The following is a 25,802-nucleotide window of genomic DNA, read 5'->3' as shown; positions in this document are numbered from 1 at the left end:
TAGAGGTGCTGGTGGCACAAACACTCCATCAGACGTGTTGATTCAAATCTGGGGTCATATTTTAGGCCATATTTCTCATATAAAGCGTTACTACACAGAAGCAACACAAATAAATATCCCCCAAAACGAATTGACTCGTTAATTAACACAGATTTGTCTTTTTACGGAGCACACCCCCCTACGGTTTCTCCATCAGAGGAACGAGAAGTTCTCACTTTGGTTGTGTGGCTTAGCAGCGGGGACGCGTGGTCTCTGTAGGTGGTGCAGCAGCTTTCATTGATTACTGTGGCAAAGCTCAGCTGCTGCACGCTGCGAGTAGATGCGTCGGGCCCTCTGAAACGTCCCGCGCGAGTAGTACGTGAGCCAGAACTGATCAAAAAGGATCACATATGTAGGAGTCTAAATCAGTGGGAAGAGTTTATTCAACGTTTAGGGAAGAAAATTCTCAGTTTCTTTAAAGTTTGTGTGAAACATGGAACTGGGTCCAGGCTCTAATTAGCTTAGCTTAGCTTAGCTTAACTTAAACATAAGAGACGGGAGAAAACAGCTGTTTAAAAACTAATTATCCAACTGCATCTTTTGGCTCTCTCCTTCCTGTTATGCTAAGCTAAGCTAACTCCAGCTCCATTCTTAAATGCCATTTGCAAGCAGACAAACATGTGCATTGCTCTAAAATTGCAAAACCTTTTTTAATGAAAGTGACATTTCCCTTTTTTTCATGTCTCAGCTGCAAATGGTATTTTTCAGCTCTGCTTCACTCAGCTGCGCAATGAACTAAATGCTAACATTAGCATGTGAACATTTTGACCTTCTCACGGGTAAAATGCTAATATGCTTTTATCGTTAATTTTTGCTTTAGTTTGCATTCAGATACATTTTGTGCCGCGTTGTAGATCATTTCCTCTTGTGAACACTCGGTGTCCTTAGAGGAACTTCCTGTGTCTCTTTGACAGACATCACGCCTCTACCTTCTGCAGTAACTAACAGCAGAGCACCGGAGGTCATCATGCTGATATAAAAGAAATGTGAAACTCCTGAAAACCTGAATCATTCTTACAGACTGTTGAAGTATAAAACCGATGATAACGTTTCTGCTCGAGGTCCAAAGGTCTTTAATAGCCAATTTGGGGCAGGAGAACTGCATGGGCAATATGGAAAAAAGGGGGCATTCGACCCCGATTCTTCTTGCCCAAAGTGAAGTTTGAAAGCCTGCCTGGGTTCAGCAAATGAAATGCCACAGGATGATGGATTAATGTGGCTCAGTCGTCTAGGTGAGACTTGGACGGTCTGCGGATGCCGTTCCTCCATCATCTGTCTGTTTGTTCAGTCTCCTCGCCGTCTGCCTCGGCCACAATGTGTTTTTCTGGATTTGTTCACTTTACTCTGAGTCTGCTTGTCTTTCTATTTCTGTCCCTGCTTGATTAATCTTCTCGGAGACTATTCTTACTTATTTTCCTGAGCTCAGTGAATCCAGAGCGGGGATCCCTTCGGCTCTATATGCGCTGAATATTTCGCTTTTATTCAGACCTTAAGAGCTTTAGCAGACATTCATCCTCAGGCAGGAGACTCCACTCCAACACACAGCAATCCCCCCGAAGACCCAAAATATAAACTGATCTAAGAGCAGAGGGATCAACATGAAATGCATTCAGTCACGGCTGCGTGTTTCATTCCTCATTATGCTACAGAGCTCCGCTACTCTATCTGAACTTTTGTTGTCACGTGTCGTCTTCAACAATCTCGTGTAGACGTTCATCATCTTCTGCTGTGTTCCTGAGTCTTTTATGCTTGAAGTCTATTTTCTTGTGTTTATGCATTGCAATGATTGTACACTGATCAGCCACAGCATTATGACCATTGACAGAATACACAACATTGACCATCTTCAATTCAATGGTCTGTTGGGACCTAGATCCTAAACTGATCAAGTATCTGAGGGATGATCCACAGAGGCCTGCTGCAAGTTTGACCTTTCTGAGAGATACACTTTTATAGGAAAGAATAAGAAAAACCCGTTCCTCAAAAGTTCACAAAAAGAGCTAAAAAAAGAGCTTCTAATCAGAGCAGTTTGTGTCACTGTGAATAGCTGTTGACACAGCGATTAAGACATTGTCAAAACCTGAATAAATACGACAACTACTACTAATGAGTAGTCGACTCCTAATCAGCAGTGTGCTGCAGATTAATTACGGGCTTCGGTGCTTCTTTACCCAAATACTGTAAGGTTGGTTGAGGCACAAAGTGATGGAACAGATGAGGAGGATACTTCTTGTGCATCTGACATCAAAAATTGAATGGTTTAAAGTTTTGACAGCTGTTTGGTAATGTGTAGCTGTGGATCAGCATTGGGCAACGAACAGAAGAGTGAAGATGTTTGGCTCCTGGAGTGAAATGAAAGAAACCGTCCTGGCTGAGAGATATTATGGAGCAGACTGTTATTATAACTCTGTCACAATGCCATATAGTGGCAATGCTGCTACCATCTGTCTATGTACACCTGTCAGGTATAACATTATGACCACCTTCTTAATATTGTGTAGGTCTCCCTTGTGGTGACTCGTCAGAGAGTTTGGGATCTAGTGAATTTGGAGGCCAGGTCAACACCTTGTACTGTTCTTCATGTTTTTTTTTTTTTAGTTGTTCCTAAAGTGTTTTTGTGTGTGTGTTGTGTCAGGCTGCATCCTGCTGGGGATGGATGCTGCCATCAAGGAGTGTCATTGCTATGGGGTGGGGGTGCCTGGTCTGGTCTAGGTGGGTGCTACATGTCTAAGTAACATCCACACCAATGAATGCCAGGTCCAGAAGTTTCCCAGCAGAACACTGAATTGTCACAAGATGTTATTCACTTCTCCTGGCAGCGGTCATAATGTTGTGGCTGATCGGTGTATAGTGTTGGGGGATTTTCATTCCTTGAACACAAGCGACAAAAATGCTTCACAACTGTGGCCTTGAATGTCAGTTAAACAGACGGGTGAGAAATCGTGGACTTTTAAAGATTGTTTTCTCAGTTATTTTTTTTAAAATAAAGGTCGGTAAACAAACTATTCTCCAAGAGTCTTAATCGAAAATAAGAAGAAAAAAAAGAACGTCAACCTGCAGAATTCTCATTGATTAGAAGTTGTAAACAACAGATGAGAGATTGGTTTAGAACCACTGCAAACGTGAGAGCAGAAAGCAAAGTTGTGTTTACTTTCTACTCTGGCCTTTTTCAGTTGCGACAATTCAGACACTATATATATGTATGTATATATACATATATATAGTGCAACTCATTTTACATAATTATCTGCCTCACATGTCACATCACGTCGCTGGCTTTAGCTTACAGTGAGACGTAACAGTCTTTTTTTTTTGTTCCCGTGGCGTTTGCTGTGTGACTTTAATCACCAGGCCGGTCTGTCTCGGCATCTCTCTGCCGGCGCGCTGTGGACCAAACAAAACCCGAGTCATTTACACTCGGTCAAAACACGTTGCCTGGCAACCCTAACCGGTGTTTGACGGCGGCCGTCACCGGCTTGAATCTTCCCAGGAGCCTTCGGGAGATGGATGTGCTTTATTAGAACTCTGTGAGTATGTAAATAGGAACCGCTTCTGAAGGTGTTGGAACCGAGTTCTCCTGCACGCACGCGGCTGAGACACGAAGAGTGCAATGATTGTACTCTACGTAATGAGGCGGTTTCAGAAATAATAAGCCTATTCCTATCAATTGTGTGTCTGTGTCTGTGTGAGTAATAAGTCCACTGCTGACTAATATGCCATCAGAGAGGGTATTAGTGCCATTCTCTCCCACTTATGCAGACACACACACTGTTACTGTAGATTTATATTTGTGAGAACCCACATAAAGGCATTAGAAGTGAAGCACTGAAAGTAATGACATGAATCCGAGGAACAAAGTGAAAGAATTTGAATTTAGCCTGAACACAGTTTTAGTTTTCTTCCTGATACTCTTATATAAAGCTTGCTACAAGGATCTTTCTGTAGTTTTCTGCGTATTCAGGCTGCATCAGTGTCTTCTGCCTCCTCACAAAAACTCAGAATGACTGCTGAAACATGGCAGCATATATGTTATATCATCTCCTTTCATTGGGACCCAGACTGCTCTATATGTAACACTAACATCCTCTGCATGTCTGATTTTAAATTTTGAAGAAGTGAATCTGAAACACACGTATTTTCATTGATAAAACCCCCGTGATGAGGAGGCTGATGATGAGTGGGAGGAGCGCCGTGGAGAGTCACCATGGCAACAACCGTCAGAATTTAGACTTTGTGAACACTTTCCTCTTTGGTTCCTTCCTCCGTATTTATTCACTTTAATCAGGGCTGTCAATAAATTAGAATATTTAATGATTTCCCACAAATGCATAGCACTTTTTAAAAAATCAGTTTTAAATGTTAACATCTCAGCTGCTTAGGAAGCTCTCTGCTCTCAGCTGTGGGCTTGATCTGGTCACATCGATTGATTAAATTCAGGTAACGTTGGTCTTGTTGAGAAAAGCATCTGGGCTTTGAGGTTGTTGTTCAAAAGATCTGGTTCTTTATTCATATCTAGTTGGTTTCAGTTTGGTTTCTTCTTCTCCTTTTATTATTATTTTACCCTCCTACAGGGTAAAATAATAATAACACCTGCACTTCAGACTCTGCTTGCTTTCCACTGAGTTACTGCTGCACAGGGTGCTTCCTGATTTCCCAAACTACAGTTGGGCAGAGGTTATAATACCCGAGCACACATGAATTAATCGCACATTAAAGAAATCAATGATGCTTTAACGAAACTTGCGTTAACACACTACAAATGCTTTAATATCAAAAGCCCTAATTTTTATATATTTTCGATAGAATTGCAACCAGCAAGAAATCAGTGGATTAGAATGAAAATATGAGATCTTGTGACATTTTCTCAGCTGTCAGCATCATGTTGATATTTGGTGTTAAACGTCTTCTGCTGGATGAGACGCAGTGAGCTCAGATGAGTCGTTCCTAAAGCGTTTTTGTGGTTGCATCCTGCTGGGGATGGCTGCTGCCATCAAGGAGTGTCATTGCTATGGGGTGGGGGTGCCTGGTCTGGTCTAGGTGGGTGCTACATGTCTAAGTAACATCCACACCAATGATTGCCAGGTCCAAAAGTTTCCCAGCAGAACACTGAACTGTCACAAGATGGTCAATGTTATTCACTTCTCCTATCAGTGGTCATAATGTTGTGGCTGATTGGTGTACTTTCAATGAGAGAATTTGCTCTCTTTTCCTCTTGACCAGACATGGAAGTCACATTGAAAGGTTCTAACTCAAAAAGTGCAGACAGTTGGTTTAAGACTAAATGTTTCCTGTTTAACCTCAAGAAGACAAGAAGACGTTGGATTGATTCATCATTTCCATGTAAAGACGTCAATCATACATTTCAGCATGGAGCAATTATTTAGTAATTTTACGTCACCTCTGAAGCACAGAATGATGTTGTTTCGTTAGGTCACTTGTGTTAAGACCGGTTCAAACTTTAACAGAGCTGGTCCCAGGTGAGACCCATTTCCAGATTTCCCCCGTCCCGTTACAGGACAGAAAGAAAAAAAAACGGGTAAATGATTTATAATTGGAGAGGAAATGGATGCATTACCAAGAAAACTGATAGAAAGTAATTGGATGAAGCTGAGCTCATATTGAGTGGCCTGACTCCTTTTTCTCGTGTGTGTGGGAAGCTGCCTCGTCTCTTTGGGGAAACTGTAATGAAGACAATTAGCGCCAAATGACTCGCAGCGCTTCTTATTCCGCATTACCACTGACGGCTGTCTCATGCCGCACGCTGCTCCGTCACTAATTTGAGTTTGAATCACACGAGGAATTAGTCAGTGGCTCCGGGAGGAGAGCGAGACCTGCTGCCTAGTCTCTTCAGGCTGAATTCAGAGGAGTGACTCAGTCGTGTTCGTCTTCACCCACCATGAAAGGCGAGATGGGGGGTTGAGCTTGTGTGAAGGAAAAACCTTCATAGTTCTATTTAAAGGTGCATTAAAAAAACTTTAAGTTACAAATAATTATAGACGCCAGAGTTAATCTCTCTATGATACACAGTGTTACAATCATCTATAAATGACACAAGCTGGGGGGAGCATTCAGGTTAATTAGAGCTCAATTAATTAGACCAGATTAGATCCAGCAGGAGAGTGTGATAGGGATTTAATGCATTAAACGTGTTAGATACTGGAAACGCCGGTTTGAATTCAGCTTCCACGCGGCTTTAAAGAGTAGAAATCGGCCCCGACATCAGAGCCGAGCTGAGCATTTCATTCTACGACGGGTGCCAGTGCGTTTATGATAATTACCTCCATCTCTTATTCAGTTTGATCAGGTGCAGTGCTGGAAATAGGAAACTGGCTAACCGAGTGTAACGTGGAACTGGTTAGAGGGGGACTCAAATGCACGACTCAGAGCTCAGGTGGTGGATGAAGTCTTTGCTTCCAAAAGCAGGTGAAGACGAACTCAGAGAGGTATAAAGCACGCTGGGAAGAGACTAGAACGGCACTGACAAAGGACGGAAGGCAACAGGGAATGATGAGGCACAGGTGAGACACATCAGGGCGGAGCTCACCATCATGGACAGCAACCACACAGGGGGAATGAAGACTTCTGAAATGATAGACAGTTAGTGATTTACAAAACAAAACAGGAAATTCAAAAAAAAAGAAACAGGCGCCAACGTGTTTCATCAAGGCTTTCATTGATTGAATTTCAGCAGGGCATTATTCCACTCTGAAGAGGCTTTTATGGGATTTACGGACTTTGTGAGTGACTCAAATGCAAAAGTGATACCAATTTTCTGTTATTAACCATTATGCTTCCAAAGATTAGTGTTAAGATTATAGAGTTCCTAGAATTTAGATGTGTAGTGCAGATTATTAACGGAAATGTCGTATATTACGGATTATAACGGATATTATTGTCTGCATTTTTCCACTCAGTGCTTATTGTCATAATTGTGATTATTGCTGCCTTAAAGCGGGGTCGGGTTTATCATGTTCCCGAGAATAATCCATATTGAGTTACCCTCGTTAGCTTAGCTTAATAAGCTTTTAGCCTTGGCGTAAAACATTTCCTTTTCCCCCATATCCTAACCATAAACTCATGAGGCGTAGTCTCAGTGTGCATTGGTCCACGACTTGTAGTTTAATCGCGCTCCAGGAGCATCTTCCTATGGAGTAGTTAATCCAAAAGGAAGGTTACTGTGTTTACTCTTGGCCACAATTATGTAGCAGTTCATATGTATTAAAAAGTGTGGGGTGAAAAAAGGAATCACCACTCTTGCAATGAGGATCTCGAAGTCAGCATTTCTTTATTCAAGCAGTGCACTGAATCTCACACAACACAAGGTCATGGGAGAGGAGCTCCCAGAACAGAAAAATGGAACAGTATTTATACACAATGCCCGATTATCTTCAGTACACGTCATACTACCTATCAACAAACATGTTATCTATTCTTCGGAAGCAGGGAGTATCTTCCTTGAGATGGCACCAAGGCCTCAGGCCTCCTGCACTCTCCTTGAGGTTTCCTACAAAACAAGGCACATAATCATGCATGAATATAACCTGTTTACCAAATCTAGTAACTAAACCCAATATCATATCATTTTCTATCAAAAAGCAAAATCAAACTCTATGGAAACCTTTGGCAGGTGTGTGCTGCTGGCCCTAATCAGTCTGTGGTCCTAATACAGGTAGCCACTTACGCATGGAATGGATGGATCGACGTACTTGAATTCTCTCTAAACTAACGGTTGGACGTGTTAAGACTTATTCTAAACAAATTCACTGAAATTGGCAGGTGTACTTGGCAGTGCAGACTCTGGAGAATAGGAGTTAGCCAGCAGAACAATTCCTGGGAAACCTCCTTGTCAAAGGCCCACACAAGTTACCTCCCGTACTTGGTCAAATGTGTACTTTAAATTGGAAAACTACTTGGGCAGCGACTGGTGACATTTCACAAGTCCAAAAGAACCCAAGTGCAGACAAGAATACATGCTGGTAAATGGTCTGTTCTGTGCCTGTTGGATCTCAGTCACAATGACACAGTCAAACTGCTAACCCTCTGGTTTGTGGACAACCCGGTCTACCTACAGAGCCTCAGCTTCTTCCTATTGAGAAACACACTTAGTTGTAAGTCTTTTCAAGTGCATGCAGAGGTATTTTTTTTTCCTCTGCATCAATTGAAACACTCCCATAATGAAATCTGAACGCTGTGTTACCGGACTCATATGCTACGTCAGGCCAAGGCTTTCCAAGAACAGAAGCAACATGGGTCAGTCAAGGTTAATGCACAGTCTGTGTTGTTGCTCAGTCGTGTCTACATGTGGTCAGAACACCAGAGAGGACTGGGCCACAGAGGCTGTAACACGCCAACAAAAATGTTTCATTGAAGAGGACACAGTAATGATAATATGGTGCCCCAAGATTTTGTTGACTATATATCATGTGCAGCTCATTCTATTCTGAACCCTCTCTGGTGTGTACTTAACATCAGGATGGTTGGTCGACACTCGTCGTCCTTCCCTGCCTCCAAAATTGGTCACACATCATTAACTGCTCCATTAAGGAAGACAGGGTCATGATATCACATCCAGACAACCTCTCAGGAGTCCAGCTGAGTTTCATTGTGCTTGAAAGGGCTCAGCTATTCCTGCTGCGTTAGGACACTGCAAACAAAGCAAGACGCCTTAGGACTGACCTTCCTACTACTGTAAACAAACAAAAACAAAATTTGTGAAACCAGAAGTTATTTTTTTTTCCCTTGACATCTTAAAATGGAGGTGAAGGAACCTGCCTCGCTCTTGATAATAATAACAACAGACAAATTCAAATGTCATGGGCAGGTTTCAGACATGGTTTCTAGGAGCAGTCAACTCAGTATTTTAACGATATCAGTGTTTGAAGTGATGATGTGAAAATAGGGCAATGATGTGAAATGTGTTTGCTTGCAGCAGTGAATTTATCAGCTGAAGCTGCAGCTCTCCTCAGCTATGCAGAGGTTTATTGGCTCATTTATCAGCTCACTGTTTGCCGTTTTAGTTTACTGCCGTTCTTTTTAGGCCGAATTACCGAACTTTTGTGCAGGCTTGTTCTTTAAATGTTTGTAAACCTGCCAAAACAAGGCGATTGTCAATATAAAATATTAGTGGGGCCAGTGTTGAGCCTTGGGGAACACCTCCAGCACCAAATCCTGAATAAATTTACACTTTTGGTTGTAATGGATTATGATTCCTCCATCTAAAATCTAAATGACCAAATAAATCAGTAACAAAAGCTGATTTGTAATACAATACCATTAAAAGCAATAGTCCGTGCTAACAACCACACGATTGTGCCGCTCTAGCTACTAGCATACTGTAGTAAATTAAGCAGCTAAAGAGTGAGAGTGAAATATTTAGCCGAGGTCCAGAACAGTTGGTCTGGAACTCTTCTGTTGGGAACAGATTATGCTCCGGCAAAAATCTACGGGGCCAAACAAGTCAAATCGATTTGTGGGTGATGGACAGAAGAGTAATCTCGGTTGGATGGTTGGATTGAGTTGAATTTGTTTACAGCAAAATGGCTGCCATCAGAGAAGCAGCTGTTTAGTTTGTTAACAGCAATTAAGGCATTTCCCTTAACGTCACGTACTTGGATACTCTGACTGGTTGTAGGACTATCTAATGGCGTGCAGAAGCATATTTATCTAACACGTGCCATAATGAAATCCAAATGGAGCGTAACCAGACTCACGTTGTGATATGAATTGAGTCTGGCTACAACAGGCTAGAGAGTTATTACTGAACATAGTAGATGGGACATTTATTGGTAAGGTGGCCACAAATAGGAACCTCTTAGTGCACAAGTTCACAATATGAGCTATATCTTGTTTCTCTTAATGTATTTGCATTTGTTTGTTTTATTCCTGTGCATGATTTTAGACGCATGTTTTCTGGCAGTAAATTTCCAGAACGTGGGAAGATAAGTACGGATGATGTTCCCCTTTTTAAATCCCACCCACAAAGCCTAGATTGGTCAGAGCTGTCGGAGAACACAACACCAGGCAAATCTGAGCTACAGCATGTGGGCAGCTAATCAGAGGTCGATGAAAACGCAGCAACAGGCACAACCATTGTTGCCAGGGTTACCGGCAGTTTGACATGCCACAGCTTTAGGTAAAGGATGAACCGAGTGAGTCTTTACTTGGTGATTTTTAAAGTATTTTTTATAGTTGGGACTGCGTTTACAGGAGAGAACAAGTTTAGAGGATGTGCACAAGAAGCACTGTCGCGTTTTTACCTTTGACCTGATGAAGTTCATGGCATTTACTGATGTTAAGCATAATTCACCACCTTCAACTCATTTTAAAACTCATCTGAGTTTTTTTTGAAAACACGAAGCACTGAGTCAAGGACAGCTCTCCAAAGTAGCCCATATATCCTGATGCTGATGTTTCAGCAAAGAGAGCTCTTGTCAGTCATCTGTCAGTTGATTAAAAAAAGTCGGTCGGATCCCCTGAGATCCGACAGCTCGTAACTCTGAGGATTGTTCCTACGTGTAACAAGGATAAAATGATGCACCGAGAGATTTGCGCGGCTGCTTTAAAATTCATGCCCGATTCCTAAACATCCTGCAGAATGGCGTCCGTAAAACATCACGTCCAGGAGACTTTATGAGTCCAACTTTGTCTGTCGTCTGTTTCTGTCTATGAAACTGATTGTATGCCGTGCAGGAATATTGATTTACAACTTCCTGTCATGAGAAATGTGTCCAGAATTTCAATTCTGAAATAGGATGCGTCGGCTAGTTCACCCTTTTCCGCTGCAGCCCTGGTCGGTGATTTTGACTGAACAAGGTGATTGTTTTTAAAATAAATAAATAAATAAAATGTCTGTCTGGCTTTGAAATGATTGAGAATAAGGTGATTAGTGTGCTGCTGGAGAGTTAGAGTGGTGGAAAACTTTGTGGAAAGACAAGGCGGTTGTGTGTGATAGACAGAGAGGCTGTGTTATTAATGAGGAAGGGCGATGCTGCATTACAAAAAAGCCAAGAGAGAGAGAGAGAGTGAATAGGTTTTGATTGACGTCCAAATGAATTAGTGTGCATGCATGTTCATGTGAGGTTTAGGCCTGTGTGACTGAATGATTGCTGTGGTGCACGGCTGATGACAATGATTGCCTCTCTTCTGATGCAGGCGCTGCTCTCTAGTTAAGAAGATCTGAATCTGTTGTGTGTTCATTTCATTTGTGTTTCGTGACGAGCCTCACTCCAGAAACAGCCATAAAAACAGCCGCGTCGCTGCTTTTTGTAGGTGAAAACGACAGGATGGTGTTTTGGTAAAATGTCAAAAACCCATAGCCGGAACTGATCTCGAGCCACCCTGCATTTTTATTTTATTTATTTTTTATTTGTTTCATTACTACACTGCAGAGGTTCTGAGTTGCACACGAGCTTGACATTTACAATCATGACGGCGGGCGCACGGAGCGAGCGCTAATAAGCTTCATTTAGCTGTAAACAATCAAACGAACGCTGCGCTTGTGTCAGCCGTCATCGCCACCAAATATACACTGATCATGTATTCTGGTACATGTCAGGTCAGAGCGGGTTCTCACCTTTTGCTCATTGTACTCAAGGTGCATAGTTTTCTTCTGTGAATGATAATGGAGTTACATCTCTGGAGGCCTTTTGGTTTCTGACGTGCACTTTGATTTACTGTAGGTACTTCATGGTTTATGCTATCGAAAAAATTCCAACGGTTTCTGAAAGCTGAGACGTTGAGCTTTACAAACAACATGGTATCGTTATATTATAGCTGCACACTATGAAGCATTAGTAAAGCATTAGTAAACACTTAATTCATCATTAATAGGCGTTAGTAAGTAGACATTCAATATTAAAGTATTTACAAAATGGTTATTAAGGAGTTATATCAGTGGTTGGTGAGACCCTTTAGAAAGTGCAAGTAAAGGATTGATAAACAATTGAAATGCACATTTATACATCTTATTATGGACACATGCACTAAGAGTAAGTGTGTTAATAAATGGTTTATAAATGAAGTAATACGTATATTCCTACTGCAATTATTGGTTAATTAAGGTAGTTCCAAAACATTTATTGATGGTTAGGAAACTATTTTTGTGACCTAATCTAAAGTGAGGACTATTTATTTACTATTTACTATTTCGGTAATATAAATTTACTATTTCGGGCCAAATTACCAAACTTTCGTGGAGGCCTGATCTTTAAATGTTTGTAAACCTGCCAAAACAAGGCGATTGTCAATATTAGTGGGGCCAGTGTTGAGCCTTGGGGAACAACTCCAGCACCAAATCCTAATAAACTTACAAATTAACCTCATTGAATTCATTTAAATGGATCCTGATTCCTCCATCTAAAATCCAAATGACCAAGTAAATCAATAACAAAAGTTATTCTAACATAAGCCTAAACCGCCTGTTACAGTCCTCATCACAAGCTATGAGCGCAGCAACTAGCTGAAATAGTTGGAAGAGTCATAAACACCTCTCGAAGCTCTTTGCTGACACGTTCAAACCAGACTTCATTTCATATCTGCTCCTTCCCTGCACTATTTTGTGCTCTAAGCTTCTTTTCCACAGGAGGGGTAAAGATAACAGAACCTAACTCCAGTTTGACCCGGCAGCTCAGAAACCGAAACCTGTCGTTTAGAAGCAAAGCTCAGCTGCAGCCGTCCTGAGCTCAGACCCTGCCACCGCAAAGAAAATAATCTACAGGGACTGAAAAAAAAAAAAAAAAAGGGCCCCGCTCACTTACAGGGACAAAACCACAGAGCAAAAGCTTCACTGCGACTAAAAGCACCGTGTCAAATCCTGACTGACCAGCACAAATTATGAAACGCATCGGGCAGAGATGATGTTTCATTTATTGAGCCTGGAACATTTTTAGCTTCAAGGTTTATTTTGAAAGAATACATACAGGTGTCAAGTTGTCACGGGGCTGAAAGACCGTTTATTTTTCCCGTCCATGCACAGAGAAAATCACTACATGTCCAGAGTCCAGACGTTTTAGATGGACACATATTTAAAAAAAAAAAAAAAAAAAACACTCAATGATTCAACTGTTGAGTTTTTCAAATCACTTTTATTTTGAAAAGACCAGGAAATAGGAAAGTTCCGTTTACAAACATGCAAGTGGGAGAACATGCTGTTCATTCCAACGCCGCTCACTCTAACGAACTGATTTATTTCTTTTGTCAAATATTTCCAGCCGACTGGCAATTTAGTTTTAGCTTTCACGCTTAATTATTATTTTTTTTTGCCTCCGTTTTCACTCTCTTATGGTCCCACCCAGCGGGAGACACTGTCATGACCCAGTCCCCCGGTGATGACACATTGTCCTTGTGTCACCGATAAGCAGCATCAGACACAGAGCCCATCAGTTTGCATAATAGCGCACTTGTCTGTGCCTGCTGGGAGAGAATCCCAGTGTCCAGACAGCCATTGTTTGCAATTAGGGAATCCAACTGATGCATTCAGAACCAGCCAGAAAGATTTTAATTTTTTTTTAATAAGAAACGAATGTAAAGTTGGAGGGCTTCCCTGCTGTTTACCCACACACAGCACCTGATGGAAGCATCCGATGTGGATGTGCTTGGTTGAGCAGGAACAGAGCAAACAGGTTTGGATGCTGGAGGAGGGATGGGGTGCATCATCAGGGGTGAGAAGATGGTAATTCGGAGTTCGCAACTGAATGTAGAAAAAATGGGTTTCCCCAGAAAAGGAGAAGAAGCAGGGAGAACACTTTAATGTGTCGCTGTTTTTTACGCTTCCTATAGGAGCAATTACAGTGTTTCCCACAGTATTTTGTGAAACCCTGGTGTTTTTGGTTGGCTTTTAACAGACACACAACTATTTGAACTGAGGTGATGGCAACTGTTCCAGCGTTTGTTCTTTGGATGTGTGTCACTCCAGTCAGTCATAATGCTGTTCTGACTGTTTGGTCACACTTTGGGGGAAGAAGCAGGGGGTTTGTTCTGAGTGAGAGAGGTGTCCATCTCGTGTCCATCTGTTGAAATGACAATTCTCAAAACTACCTAACATGTCAGTTTTGCATTTTAATCGACTGGTCGAAAAAACACCTTTTAATGGATGTAGAACTAAACTTAAGATATGATCTTTATTTCTGAGAATCCATGCTTTTGCGCCCCAGAACCTAAACAAAGCATAACGTATTCACGCTGCTGCTACCGCCGACGATTTTATTCTAGTTTTCACAAATGCACAGAACAGAATATTCAGCCGAGTGAATGGATGTGTCCTTGGCAGGAGCTAGGCCTTTGACATTTTGTCAAAGCACCAGCTATTTTCCTTTCTATTGCATGTGTTAATCTTTTGTGCAGAGCTCTTTGGAAGAGCTTCAGCTGCCACTGACCTCAAAGATGTATTCAAGAAATGAATGATACCGCTAATAATTCATACTGTTGCAACCTGCCAGGGTCTGATGTACTCCGCCATGGTCTCATAACGAATCGGAAATATTTTTTGCAAGTCTCAGACAACATTGTACGTGCACCACGTACGTAACTCATGTAGCATGTGATGCTATTTAGTTGTTCACTAAAAAAAATAAAAATACATTACCGCCACCGTTTAAAATCCAGTGTTTGTGCGCTTGAATTTTTAGATCATGGAGATTTAAAATTATGTAAAGAGAGTTGGTCAAAACCCAGAGGAAAAGACTCAAGACGTAACTAGCTTAATTTTATTTTTTTAAGTGTTAGCTAGCAAAGTTAGATTGACAGTCAACTGTTTACTTTAGATTTGTGTTATTTGCTGACACTTTATTTAATCTAACACACATTTGTCCATAGGATGCCACATATAAACAGCTTATGTTTAGTATTCATGTGTATAAACTGCACAGGCTGCTGGTATTTGTCACTAAATCCAATATTCATGTCATTATGGTACTTTAAAGACGGACCGGTTAACATGAGATCTTATCAAGACAGATGCCTCACTCAGTGCTGATTTGTGTGCTAAACAAGATAAGATAGGACTTTATTTATCCCCATGGGGAAATTTAAGCGCTGTTTATGCCTCTGCAAGACATAGTTGGTGTAACCTACGTACGTACCGACGCCGGTGCGAGCCATTTATACTTGTGCGCTCGTCAGTCTGTTTCGCTCTGTAACAACGCCATCCAAACACTAGTCATTCTTTTTGCCAGTCGGGTTAATTTTTGTTTCTACTTCCTGCTTCACTTTCAACAATGGCGACTGAAACGTTCGCCAAAATTTCACCCAAGATGAGTCGTACAAATGTTTGCAATTCGAAAATTGCGGAGATGGAGAAGCAGCCAGAAATACTAAAGCAGAAACACGCTGCTACCAAGCGGACCAATCACAGCTCTTGAGGTCTACGTAACTGCAACTCGTAGTCGGGCTGGGCGTCAAATTGACAGCATAAAATGTGTATAAGGTGTTACAGACATAAGGTAGGGAATGACAAAAAATTATATTTTACAATATAATTTGCAAAATACAAAAAATAGAATACGGTAAGACAAGAGAAACTGGATAAAAGTAAACATGTTAAAGGTACAAAAAATATTTAAAGCAGTTCAGTCTGATCACTACTGTGATCATCCTGTGACAAACCTGTGTACGGCTATTAAAACAGAGCCCCAGATAACTCATGTTTCTATTAGAAAAAAGGTTGAGTGTAGGTAAGACAACAACGATGCCAACTAGTCAACTAATCTCACTCCTTTTAACTCCTTCTATTTGACAGTAAATGTTGGACTTCTCAACCAGGAATGTGTCCTCAGATGAACAAGAACTTTCTAGGACTGTCGAGCAGAGCGTTAAATCATGTATCAGCTTTGGACATTGAGCATTAGAGTCCTCTGCGTGCTCTGCATCATTTAACAATGCACTCATTATTCTTTCTTTTATGTTATTGCCAATTTTGGTTTGTCTATTAATGTCCTGTTTTATGTTGGAGCTCCTCCAAAGCAGGCTCCCAATAAAAGTGTTTAATAGGGACGCGTAAAGAAAGCAAACAAGTAATGTGTCACATAAATGGGGAAACAAGAAGATACCAAGTTGAGTAGATGTGTGAATGTAAGAGAGTGTGTTTTAATGCAGACTGGCTGAATTCAACAAAGCCCGGGGGCAGTTTTTTGCAGATTCTGATTACATCAGTTACAACAGAGTGTTGAGGTGGAAACCGACAGGGACAAGGTGGAACTAACGACACACTGCTCCTCTGACAACTCCTGTGCAATCAGTTCACCGCGGCTGACTCAACAGCTCATGCTGAATCGTTCAGGTATCCTGTCAGACGTGTGATTTCTCCCTCACGCGGTTTTTCCAGGACATCGGCGTGGCTCCTGACTGCCACACAACCCTCCGCTCTTTGCATCCAATCACAGGCATTGAAGCTATCGTGTTCTGTGCAGCCACCCGATATAAAGCGCCCCAGTCTGAACCGTGAAGCTCCACGCTCCTAGAGTAGCTGCACCGGCTGAGATAGCGAGCGCATTCTGCAGGCCGTGCAGGCGATCCACTCAGGATCTTTTCACAACTTCCTGCCACGACTGAGAGCATTCCTTTTTCAGATTCATTTTTAAAAAGATTCAGCTCCGTCTCCTCCTGATTCATCGGGAGTCAAACTCTCTCAGAAGCTCAAGCTGTGTCGAAATAAAGGAGTAAAAGAAACCAGCTGCCCAGTGACAGATTGGTTACTTTAAGCTCCTCTTCTGGCCGAGGTATTTTCCTCAGTCGCCCCCCATCTGCCTTTGAGCGCCTAATTACTGCAGCTGCATGCTGATTGCCCACCAGAAGTTCGGCTTAGCTGCAGGTCAGAGTTCATGTGTATCCGATGTCAACGGGATTACGAACCCCTGCGTTTCACTCTCAGACGTTTTTCTCCAGAGTTCAACAGCAGACGACACTATCCAGAAAGAGAATCTGGAAAACCCATCTGGACCACACGGTGTAGTGCAAAATGAGAAAAAAATATGAGTCGTCTCAAATCAGATGACCTGTAAGTGTGCCTCGCCACAATCAGAATGCAATATACACCGATCAGCCACAGCATTATGACCACTTTTGGACCTGGCATTCATTCATGTGGATGTTACTTAGACATGTAGCACCCACCTAGACCAGACCAGACACCCCCACCCCATAGCAATGACACTCCTTGATGGCAGCAGACATCCCCAGCAGGATGCAGCCTGACACAGACACACACACAAAAACACTTTAGGAACAACTAAAAAAAAAACAAAACATGAAAAACAGCACAAGGTGTTGACCTGGCCTCCAAATTCACTAGATCCCAAACTGATCGAGTATCTGTGGGATGATCCACAGAGGTCTCTACACAGCATCATATATTTCTTACGTGAGCTGGGGCTGACAATTTTAGTAACTTTCTGCATAAATGCCCTCGATAACAGACTCTCCTCACGCGCACATGTTATCCTCATTAACCAGCTTTTTACCCCGACCGTGAGCGTAAACCCTGGGAGCAGCTGGAAACAGAACTTAATAGGACTTGACATGTTATAGTTTGATACCCCCGTCCTTGCATATAACTTGTCACAACAGCATTTCGGTGATTTGAGGGAGTTGTTCAAGGAACAGTTGTGTGCAACTTGACTTTTCAGTCAACTTCACTGTTTTAATCCAGACACCGACTTTCAAATCGTGAAGTCAGGGCTTAACGTAAGGTTTGTTGAGAAGGGGTGCGGCTGGAAGATTGCAGGTGCGTGAATCGGCTGAAAAATTTGCACTGATAATCTTTAAACTGAGCGTCCGAGCTCAACGGAGAACTCTGATGTATGACGCACTTCCTAGGTAACAATGCTGCAGCTGAAGTTTAAATCTGCAAGAAAACATTTTACACGGGACACTTAATTGTTTTTTTTTTTTAGAATTAAGAAGCAGATCCTGTGAGCTTTTGTAAATTGCCAGGCTAACTAATGAGAGAAACCGCTGCGCTAACTCGTCCAAGCGTCTGATTCCCTCATTGTCAAAGCCCAAAATAAGCCGAGGCTCTCCCATGAAAGAAGACATTTGTATGCCGCCCGCCGTCCCCGCTGCCCCGTTAAAAGGTAGTTGCTGCTACAATAACATGCATATCAATGTCTCATTTAGGGGAAAGGGGTCAGGCGAATTCAAGATGAAAGCGGATTAGTGCGGTGTTACTGGACCTTCTCTTGCTTTATTTACTTTTTTGGTAATGATGTTTCTGTTGAAAATCTTTCAGTGTTCCCATTTGATCTGATTGGTGTGTTGGCATCGCTGATCAAAGAACAAGACTCATTTGCAAACTATCACTTCGCCTTTTGAACCTCGGATGCTGAGAGTAAAATAATTTGGCAAACAGGGATGAGGCATGGCTCCTGAATGCAGCACAGAGGCGTACACCGATCAGGGGTAACATTAAGACCACCTTTGGTGACTCATAGGAGAATGGACATGGGCCTTCTGAGGGTGCTGCCATCAAGGAGTGTCATTGCTGTGGGGTGGGGGTGCCTGGTCTGGTCTAGGTGGGTGCTACATGTCTAAGTAACATCCACACCAATGAATGCCAGGTCCAGAAGTTTCCCAGCAGAACATTGAACTGTCACAAGATGGTTTAAATGTAATTCACTTCTCCTGTCAGTGGTCATAATGTTGTGGGCGATTGGTGTGTATGAGCATATTATGGATGTCGAATGTGGACAGAAAAGACAGAAAATCCACAGTGAGACTTAAAGATTTCTGCAAACTTGCAGGTCAAAGCCACAGAAAGGAAAAGTATTTCCTAGTCTAATTAGTTTCCTCTGCTGTGTAAAGTCTGTGTTGACGGGTGCGCTGCTGTGCTCCGACCCCCCCCCCCCCCCCCCTTCCTTGTCGAGCCTTCAAGTGCGAGAAAACGCAAACCTCAGGGGGATTACTATAATGCATTACCAATGTCAAACAAGTCTGAGATTAAACAAGTCATTTCCAGAGAGCTCCTAAACCGCACAACTCACTGCGAGGGCTTTGGATTCATAACCCACACCGGCTACTTTGCTCCTACCTTGAGACGTTTCGTTGAAGCCACGCCAAGGTTATATGTATGGGAGAGAAAAAAATGCAATGCCTGCAGTTTTGTGCTGTAAAATATATCATATTCCCCGTGGTGGATCGTGAATAAGCGCCTTACATCTGGGCTTCTTAAACTTTACCAGCCTGCGCTAGAAGAAAAATGACCTCTCTGCATTTTTCTTCACACCGTCCAGAAGTGTCTTTGTCTCTCTGACAGAGGTGTCTCTCTGAGGTATTGGAAAATGCTCTGTCCACTGTACATCAGTCTGGATGACAGCTTTGTCAAAGATGGAAACGTTTGAATATTCATCGTCAGTCATGAGATTTATGCCATTCATTAGCAACGGTGATGAAAAGACTTGATTTAAGGGCTTTTTTTAGTAGAAGACAAAGACCTGAGCTCATTGTTTCGAGCACATTCACTGCAGCTTCTGTTCTGAATAAAGCCTGCACAGTTACCTGCACAGTTGGATGGCAGTTTGAAATGCAGAACTTTATTTATTTTTTTTAACTTTATTTTCGGGTTTTTTAGCGGGTTTTGTCCAGTGAACATAGAACACAAACTAATACAGAGCACAAGCAACAGTAGGAAGATGGTTGTATGGAAGTCAGGAGCTATAGTCTGTTTACAGATACAAGAGAATTCCTCAAAGCTATGTAGCCTCAGGCAGATGGGTCCCTCCATATGAGCTTATGGTTCTGCTCAAAGTTTCTTCCTGTTAAAAGGGAGTTTTCCTTGCCACTGTCGCCTACATGCTTGCTCTGGGGGCTTCAGTCCAGGTTTCAGACTGGATTTTGTAAAGTGTCTTGAGACCATTTGTATAGTTATTGACGGTATATAAATAAAACTGAATTAAGGCCAGGATATGTCCAAAACATATGCCCCACTGAGGCTGGACTGGACGATGGAGCACCTTAAACTGAAGTAAACCATGTCTCACACACAGTGAAGAGTTATGTATATGGGTTAAACTGTCTTGCCAGGCTTTACCCCCAGATCCCTCTCCCACGCATTTGTTGTTGTGCTCCAGGTTAGGTTTCAATCAACAGGCAATCCTGGAGACCATTTACTTTCTCAAAGGGATGAAGCTCCAAAGTGTACCTGTCGACCAACGGGCCTTTGGTCGACAGGTACAGAAACAAGGGGAACATTTACTTTGAGATGGGATCCGGGTATATCATGGTTAGTTGTGAAACGTGCCATTCAGGAATAAATCACTAAAGAGAACGCGTCGGTTACTACGCCAAAGTTGGAATGAGTTATCTGGGACAGATGTTGCAAGAAAAACACCTCAAAATGTCTCCTAAACTGTGACCATAGTTTCTGTTGTTTGCAGTTCATGCCACTATAGCAAAATCCTCCCATTTATTATTTAGCAACCACGAATGTGAAATGTTGTCAGGTTTCTGGTGACGTAGGACCCAAATGCTAAGGGGAGACAGAACTAGGAAGCAAATAGACTAGTAAAAACTGCAGGGAAGGCAGGGTTTCCAAAAACACATAAGGACCAAAATCAACACCAGAACACAAAGAAGCATCACAGACAACCTGACAGAGAATGAAGGGAAAGGCGGGGCTATATATGTACACCTGGTCAGAGGGGTTAACGAGACACAGGTGAAACTAATGAGGGCGGAGCACACAGGGAGAAACCAATCCACCAATCAAAGAGGGGGAAAAAACAGGAAGTAAAGCAAGACAAGAAACACCAAGGAAGAACTTTACAAAATAAAAACAGGGAACACAGAAAAGATTCAAAATTCAGAACCCAACACAAGACAGAACATGTTCTTCACATTGAACAAGGTACACGTGACAGGTGCTGCCCGTTTCTTTCTTACAGCCTCTCTGACTATGAGTGGCTGTTCTGATATAGGCTACCTTGAAGATGGAGGAGATATAAATAATTCTCTTTGGCACCTGATACTGACTAAATAAGACCTTCTACCACCTACTATACATTAACCCTTGTAGATCTGATAGGTTGTGATCTAAAGTTATTTCAGATTGAGACAAAGTGATGAGCTACACAGGTTTTTACACATAAATCTTCTTTTCCCTGCAGAAAAGTTTAACTGCTAATGACTGTCTGATCTTAGCTAAGCTGTGTCAAGCAATTAGTTTGACTGCAGCACTTTTTTTTTTCCTGATGCGGCTCCACCTCATGAGACAAGGTGATGAATGAAAGATTGATCTAAACCTGAGTTGCTCTTCTCTTCGTTGGTCTTATCTGTCTTATGACATGTAGTAGTTTAACTCTGCAGACCTGAACTCATGTGCTTGCTGTTGTTTTTCTGTCCTGCTGGCGTCTCTGCAGCGACAGCATGCCGAAGCGGATGGCTCTGATCTGCTTCCTGTCTCTGGTCATGCTGATGAGCATCCTGGGAAACCTGCTGGTGATGGTGGCCGTCTGCAAGGACAGACAACTCCGGTGAGGATCAGCTTTGTTTCTGAATTTTTATCGTTTTTTTTTTTTTTTGTTATATGTTGTCATAACAGTGCACAGTGTGGGTTGCAGGTTGTTGCAGTTTTCACTTCACTGCTGCTGTACCTGTACACCATGCATACGAGAAATAACAAACTGTGAATCCTTGAATAGAAAGAGGAGTAGAACTTCAGTGAAAGCCTCACGTAACCTGCTTCTATTTTCAAAGCAGCAGAGACAATAGGAGCTAAGTGAGCGACGTGAGGCCGGATTAGAAAGTCAAACAGACCTCGTACAGCTGTGGGGACGGGGACAGAGCTGGCAGGTTGTCCCCAGGATGTCCGTTCACGTGGGAGACGCTGTCACCGCGATGATTCATTTTCGGTCTCCTCCTTCGCTCCTGTCCTCTCCACCTTGTCTCTCTCTTCTCCCCCTCTGTGTCATCTCGTCTTTTTTCTCTCTCTCTCTTGCTGTCTGTCTGATAGTTGGTGTCTTTCTCTCTTTGTCTCACGACACCTGAGAGCTAAGGGTGACCTTTGTCCCCGTTGTTGACCTGAGGCGTGTGCCGGGTAATGAAAGAAATTGTGTTCTTGTGTGGGAGCGCAAGTAATAAAGGTCAGGTTTGACGAAAACTGCACACATGCAGAGTGAGAGCGTTCTGATGTGTGCTTAAAAAACACTGATGATTGACAAAGTCACCTCTGATGTCTCTCCTCCCCGAGGACACAACAATGACACAACCATTTCAGTGTCTCTCTGCCTCATTGTCCTTCCGTCCACTGGGAAATACACACCAAACACACGTGCGTTCATAACACAAGGACACACATCTACTCGGTGGGGGTATCCCTTGGGTGTCTGTTCGTGACAAGAAATAAATCTGAACTCTGAGCACATCATTAAAAAAACGACAAAACGGTTCTGTGCCTGCAAACCAGCGAGTAGCTTGTTAGTCCGCTCGGCAAATGAGTCCAGCAGTCAGTCATCGTCAGAGTAATGAAGACAGACAGTCATGAAGGTATCCTCTAGTTTTAAGAGTTTGGTTTTCTTTGTCGCTGTAGCCTGGTCGAAAAAACTTTGGTAAATCTGTGTTGATGTGTGGAGAAAAGCTCGGTTTGTACGTCTGCAATGGATCTAAAGCTTGTTACGTACGCCGCGAGAAGCGAGAAATTTGTTCTTGCTCTTGCTCACCTCGAGAACAAGAACAAATTTCTCGCTTCGTTTTGGCCAGGTCATATATACTACACGAGAAACTCAGTGCCAAACTCCGTCCTCATAGGCCCCTCCCACTGCAGCATACGTTGCTAAGCATTGTGGTAGATGGACGAAACGAGGCACATTTCTTATTATTTTCCAGTTTCCATTATGTCACATCCTGTTTCTATAGCATATAATAACTCGAACGTGCATCAACATTATATTAACTGTCTAAAATGACAGAAACTATTCTGATGTGTAGTTTAGTGTTTTAGTTTGGCCCAAGTCCCGCCCACTAACATGGAGGAGGTGGAGCTTATGACTTATACTGCAGCCAGCCACCAGGGGGAGCTCTACTTGCTTTGGCTTCACATCAGAGGAGCTGTTCCGCTGTCCATCTTTATACTGTCTGTAGTCTGACAGGGCAGTTAGCATTAAATGCTAAGCTAAAACGTAACCATTTTAATGCATTAATAAGGCGACTGTGGTATTATTATGTGTATGACATCACGAGGAGTCGGAGCTCCTCAACAACTCCCCCTAAATAAACAGACACAGTCTTCCTTCAGGACCTGGTGACTCAGAGAGTGTTAAACTATTCATCAACAACCACCACACAAACACAACCACCGCTCGTTTCTCTCAATGTGACATGACAAGTGTGTGAATGAGAAGCACACACACACAGACACAGACAGAGACACACAGAGACACGCTGTCGATGGTGGACACTGAACAGCTCTATAAGGAGTCACACTGTAATGAACTGATGGTTCTACCAGGAACGTTGGTTCTTCATAACACAACACAATGTGTTTTAACACAATAAAACACACTGATGATTTTTCATATCTTGTCTTTTCACTTTTGTGCCCCAGACGTGCTCCCTGCCAGAAGGTATAGGTTTAATAACTGCTGAATATTTTGGGGGTTTATGGATTATGAAGTAACGCAGAGATTGATTAAAGCAATTTCAGAAGATATAGGAAAATGCAAAAGGGAAACAGGTATTTGGGGAGCTTAGTTCTTTAGTTCTTCTATAAATTCCAAATAATTTTTTTTATTGACATTTTTAAAATGTTTTAAAACATACGTAATGAAAAAATTAATTAATTAAAAAACAAAAAAAAAACTTTTTAAATGGATTTTTATAAAATACATGAACATATGTGTTTTATTTTGTTATTTTACTTCTTATTTCATTTTCATTAATACATTTTAAGGTGTTATGGCCTCTTTATGTTGTCTTTATTTTTTATTTTTTCATTATTTATTGATGGATTAATATTATTTTGTTTCATTTCTTAACTATTAACTATTTATAAATTAATAATTCTTGCTCTTTTAAATGGAATAATTTCTTTAGAAATATCTAAAAAGGCACTTAGATCTAATAATGCATGCTGCTACCCTCTTGGATAATTACATTAATATCTTATTACAAAGTATGTGCATTATCTAAACACTGTTTAAATGGCTGAGGACGTGTTTCACAGAAATAAAATCACTTTATTGTTACTTCCCCATCATCTCATAATGTTTTCACCAGCTAGAAAAAAAAAAAAAAATCTAACCAGCCAAAGAAACAAATGATTTAATTAAACAGGACTAAGATGAATATGACAACATTACAGCTTCAGTAACAGGGGACACCATTACCTCATAATAACAACAAATAATTTCATTTTAAATCCCGTCTGGCCTCTTTTCATTGCTTATGTATTATTCACCAGGCTCTGTGTGCATCTGTACATTATGCCAACCTGACGGTAACACAATCCCTTCTAATAAAGTTTATTCATTCAAAGCACTTTAAGCTAAACTCAATATGTCATCCTAACTAAACACGACGCCTCTCCCTCTGGAGCCTGTTGATGGTCTCTAGACCGCTCTGAATTTACAGGGTACATGCTCAGCTGCAGCTGCAGCTACAGCGTACAGTATGTGCATGTACCCATCAATAACAGTGTGTCTGTGTGTGTGTGTGTGTGTGTGTATGTATGTGCATATAAAATAAATTTCTGCTATTGGAGTTAGTGTGCACTTACTGCATGTAGCTGACATGTGCATGTGCATGTGTGCGTCCGGCGGCAGGATTGTCTCTGCAGCAGACAGCTGGTCGGTTCCAGCACTGACCGCCTGCTTTAAGGGACTGTTTGGGTTAGTGACAGGCAGATGGAAAACCCTCACAGTCGTCTGCTCACGCTGAAGCTATTTATAGGCGGCAGAGCGTCCACAGTGCAGGCAGCGTGCAGAACAGGCCCGGCTCGCTGACCGACTTCTTTAATGGTTAGCTGTTGTTGTGGTTGTGTTGGTGTAGATGCAAACACCTGCTGTGTCATGGTAGCTAACGGACAGGTTGACCGACCAATGACTGCCTTCTTTTCCATCACGTCGCCACATTCGACATTACTTTCAACTTTAAGTTTCGTGCTAGGCTGCGGATCATCCGACTCACAGGTGTCAAACGTATTGCCCGTGGGCCAAAAGCTGCCCGCCAGAGGGTCTAATCTGGCCGAAAAGTGCAAAAAATTATAGAGAAGGCTGCAGTTTTTCAATGAAAATAACTTCTATTCCTAATTTGTCCACTCTTTTAGAAAGAGAAGTGGTCAGAACACAACACTGAGACCCAGGATAGTTCATGAGATGTAGACTTTCTCATAATTTACTGCACTAAATCAAATGGAAAAAGTCTGGAGTTGTCGTTACTTATAGGTTATTATTCTGTTATGTTACTGGTCCAGCTGCTTGAGATCAAATCGGGCTGTATGTGGCCCCCGAACTAAAACGAGTCTGAAACCCCTGATCTACCCGAGCCTAGCCTCCTGGTTCAGTCCCTCACTTGACTGCTAGATGTCCGAGTGGCATCCTGTCGCTTTGTGTCAGCAGCTCTGGTTTTCGTCGAGCGCGGAGCTGCACGGCAAACATTTCTGTGTTTGTGTTTTCCATGACACTAAAGGCACGGCTGAGTGAGAAGGAGTGTGCATTTCTGTGTAGGTGGCAGAACACATACTTGCAGTGCATCAGATCTAACCTTGTTCTGAGTCAGTTGTAACCTCACACCGGAGAAACAGCAACATAATGTGTGAGTACAGAGAGATGTGACGTCCTGAA

General features: G+C 42.2%; 1 protein-coding gene across 1 annotated transcript in view; it reads left to right on the top strand.

Moving 5' to 3' along the window:
• htr4 (5-hydroxytryptamine receptor 4) overlaps positions 1–25,802 on the top strand; it is a gene marked incomplete at its 3' end in the record, with an annotated part of 126,740 nt that overhangs the window by 20,187 nt on the left and 80,751 nt on the right. The window contains exon 2 of the mRNA XM_084549967.1: positions 21,384–21,497. Within this exon, the coding sequence (XP_084406093.1) occupies positions 21,384–21,497 (114 nt within the window). The remainder of the gene's footprint in view (positions 1–21,383; positions 21,498–25,802) is intronic.

The sequence above is a fragment of the Chelon labrosus genome (assembly GCF_963514085.1).
Source record: "Chelon labrosus genome assembly, chromosome: 8".
NCBI lineage: Eukaryota > Metazoa > Chordata > Actinopteri > Mugiliformes > Mugilidae > Chelon > Chelon labrosus.
This window is presented reverse-complemented; position numbering and strand designations above follow the sequence as displayed.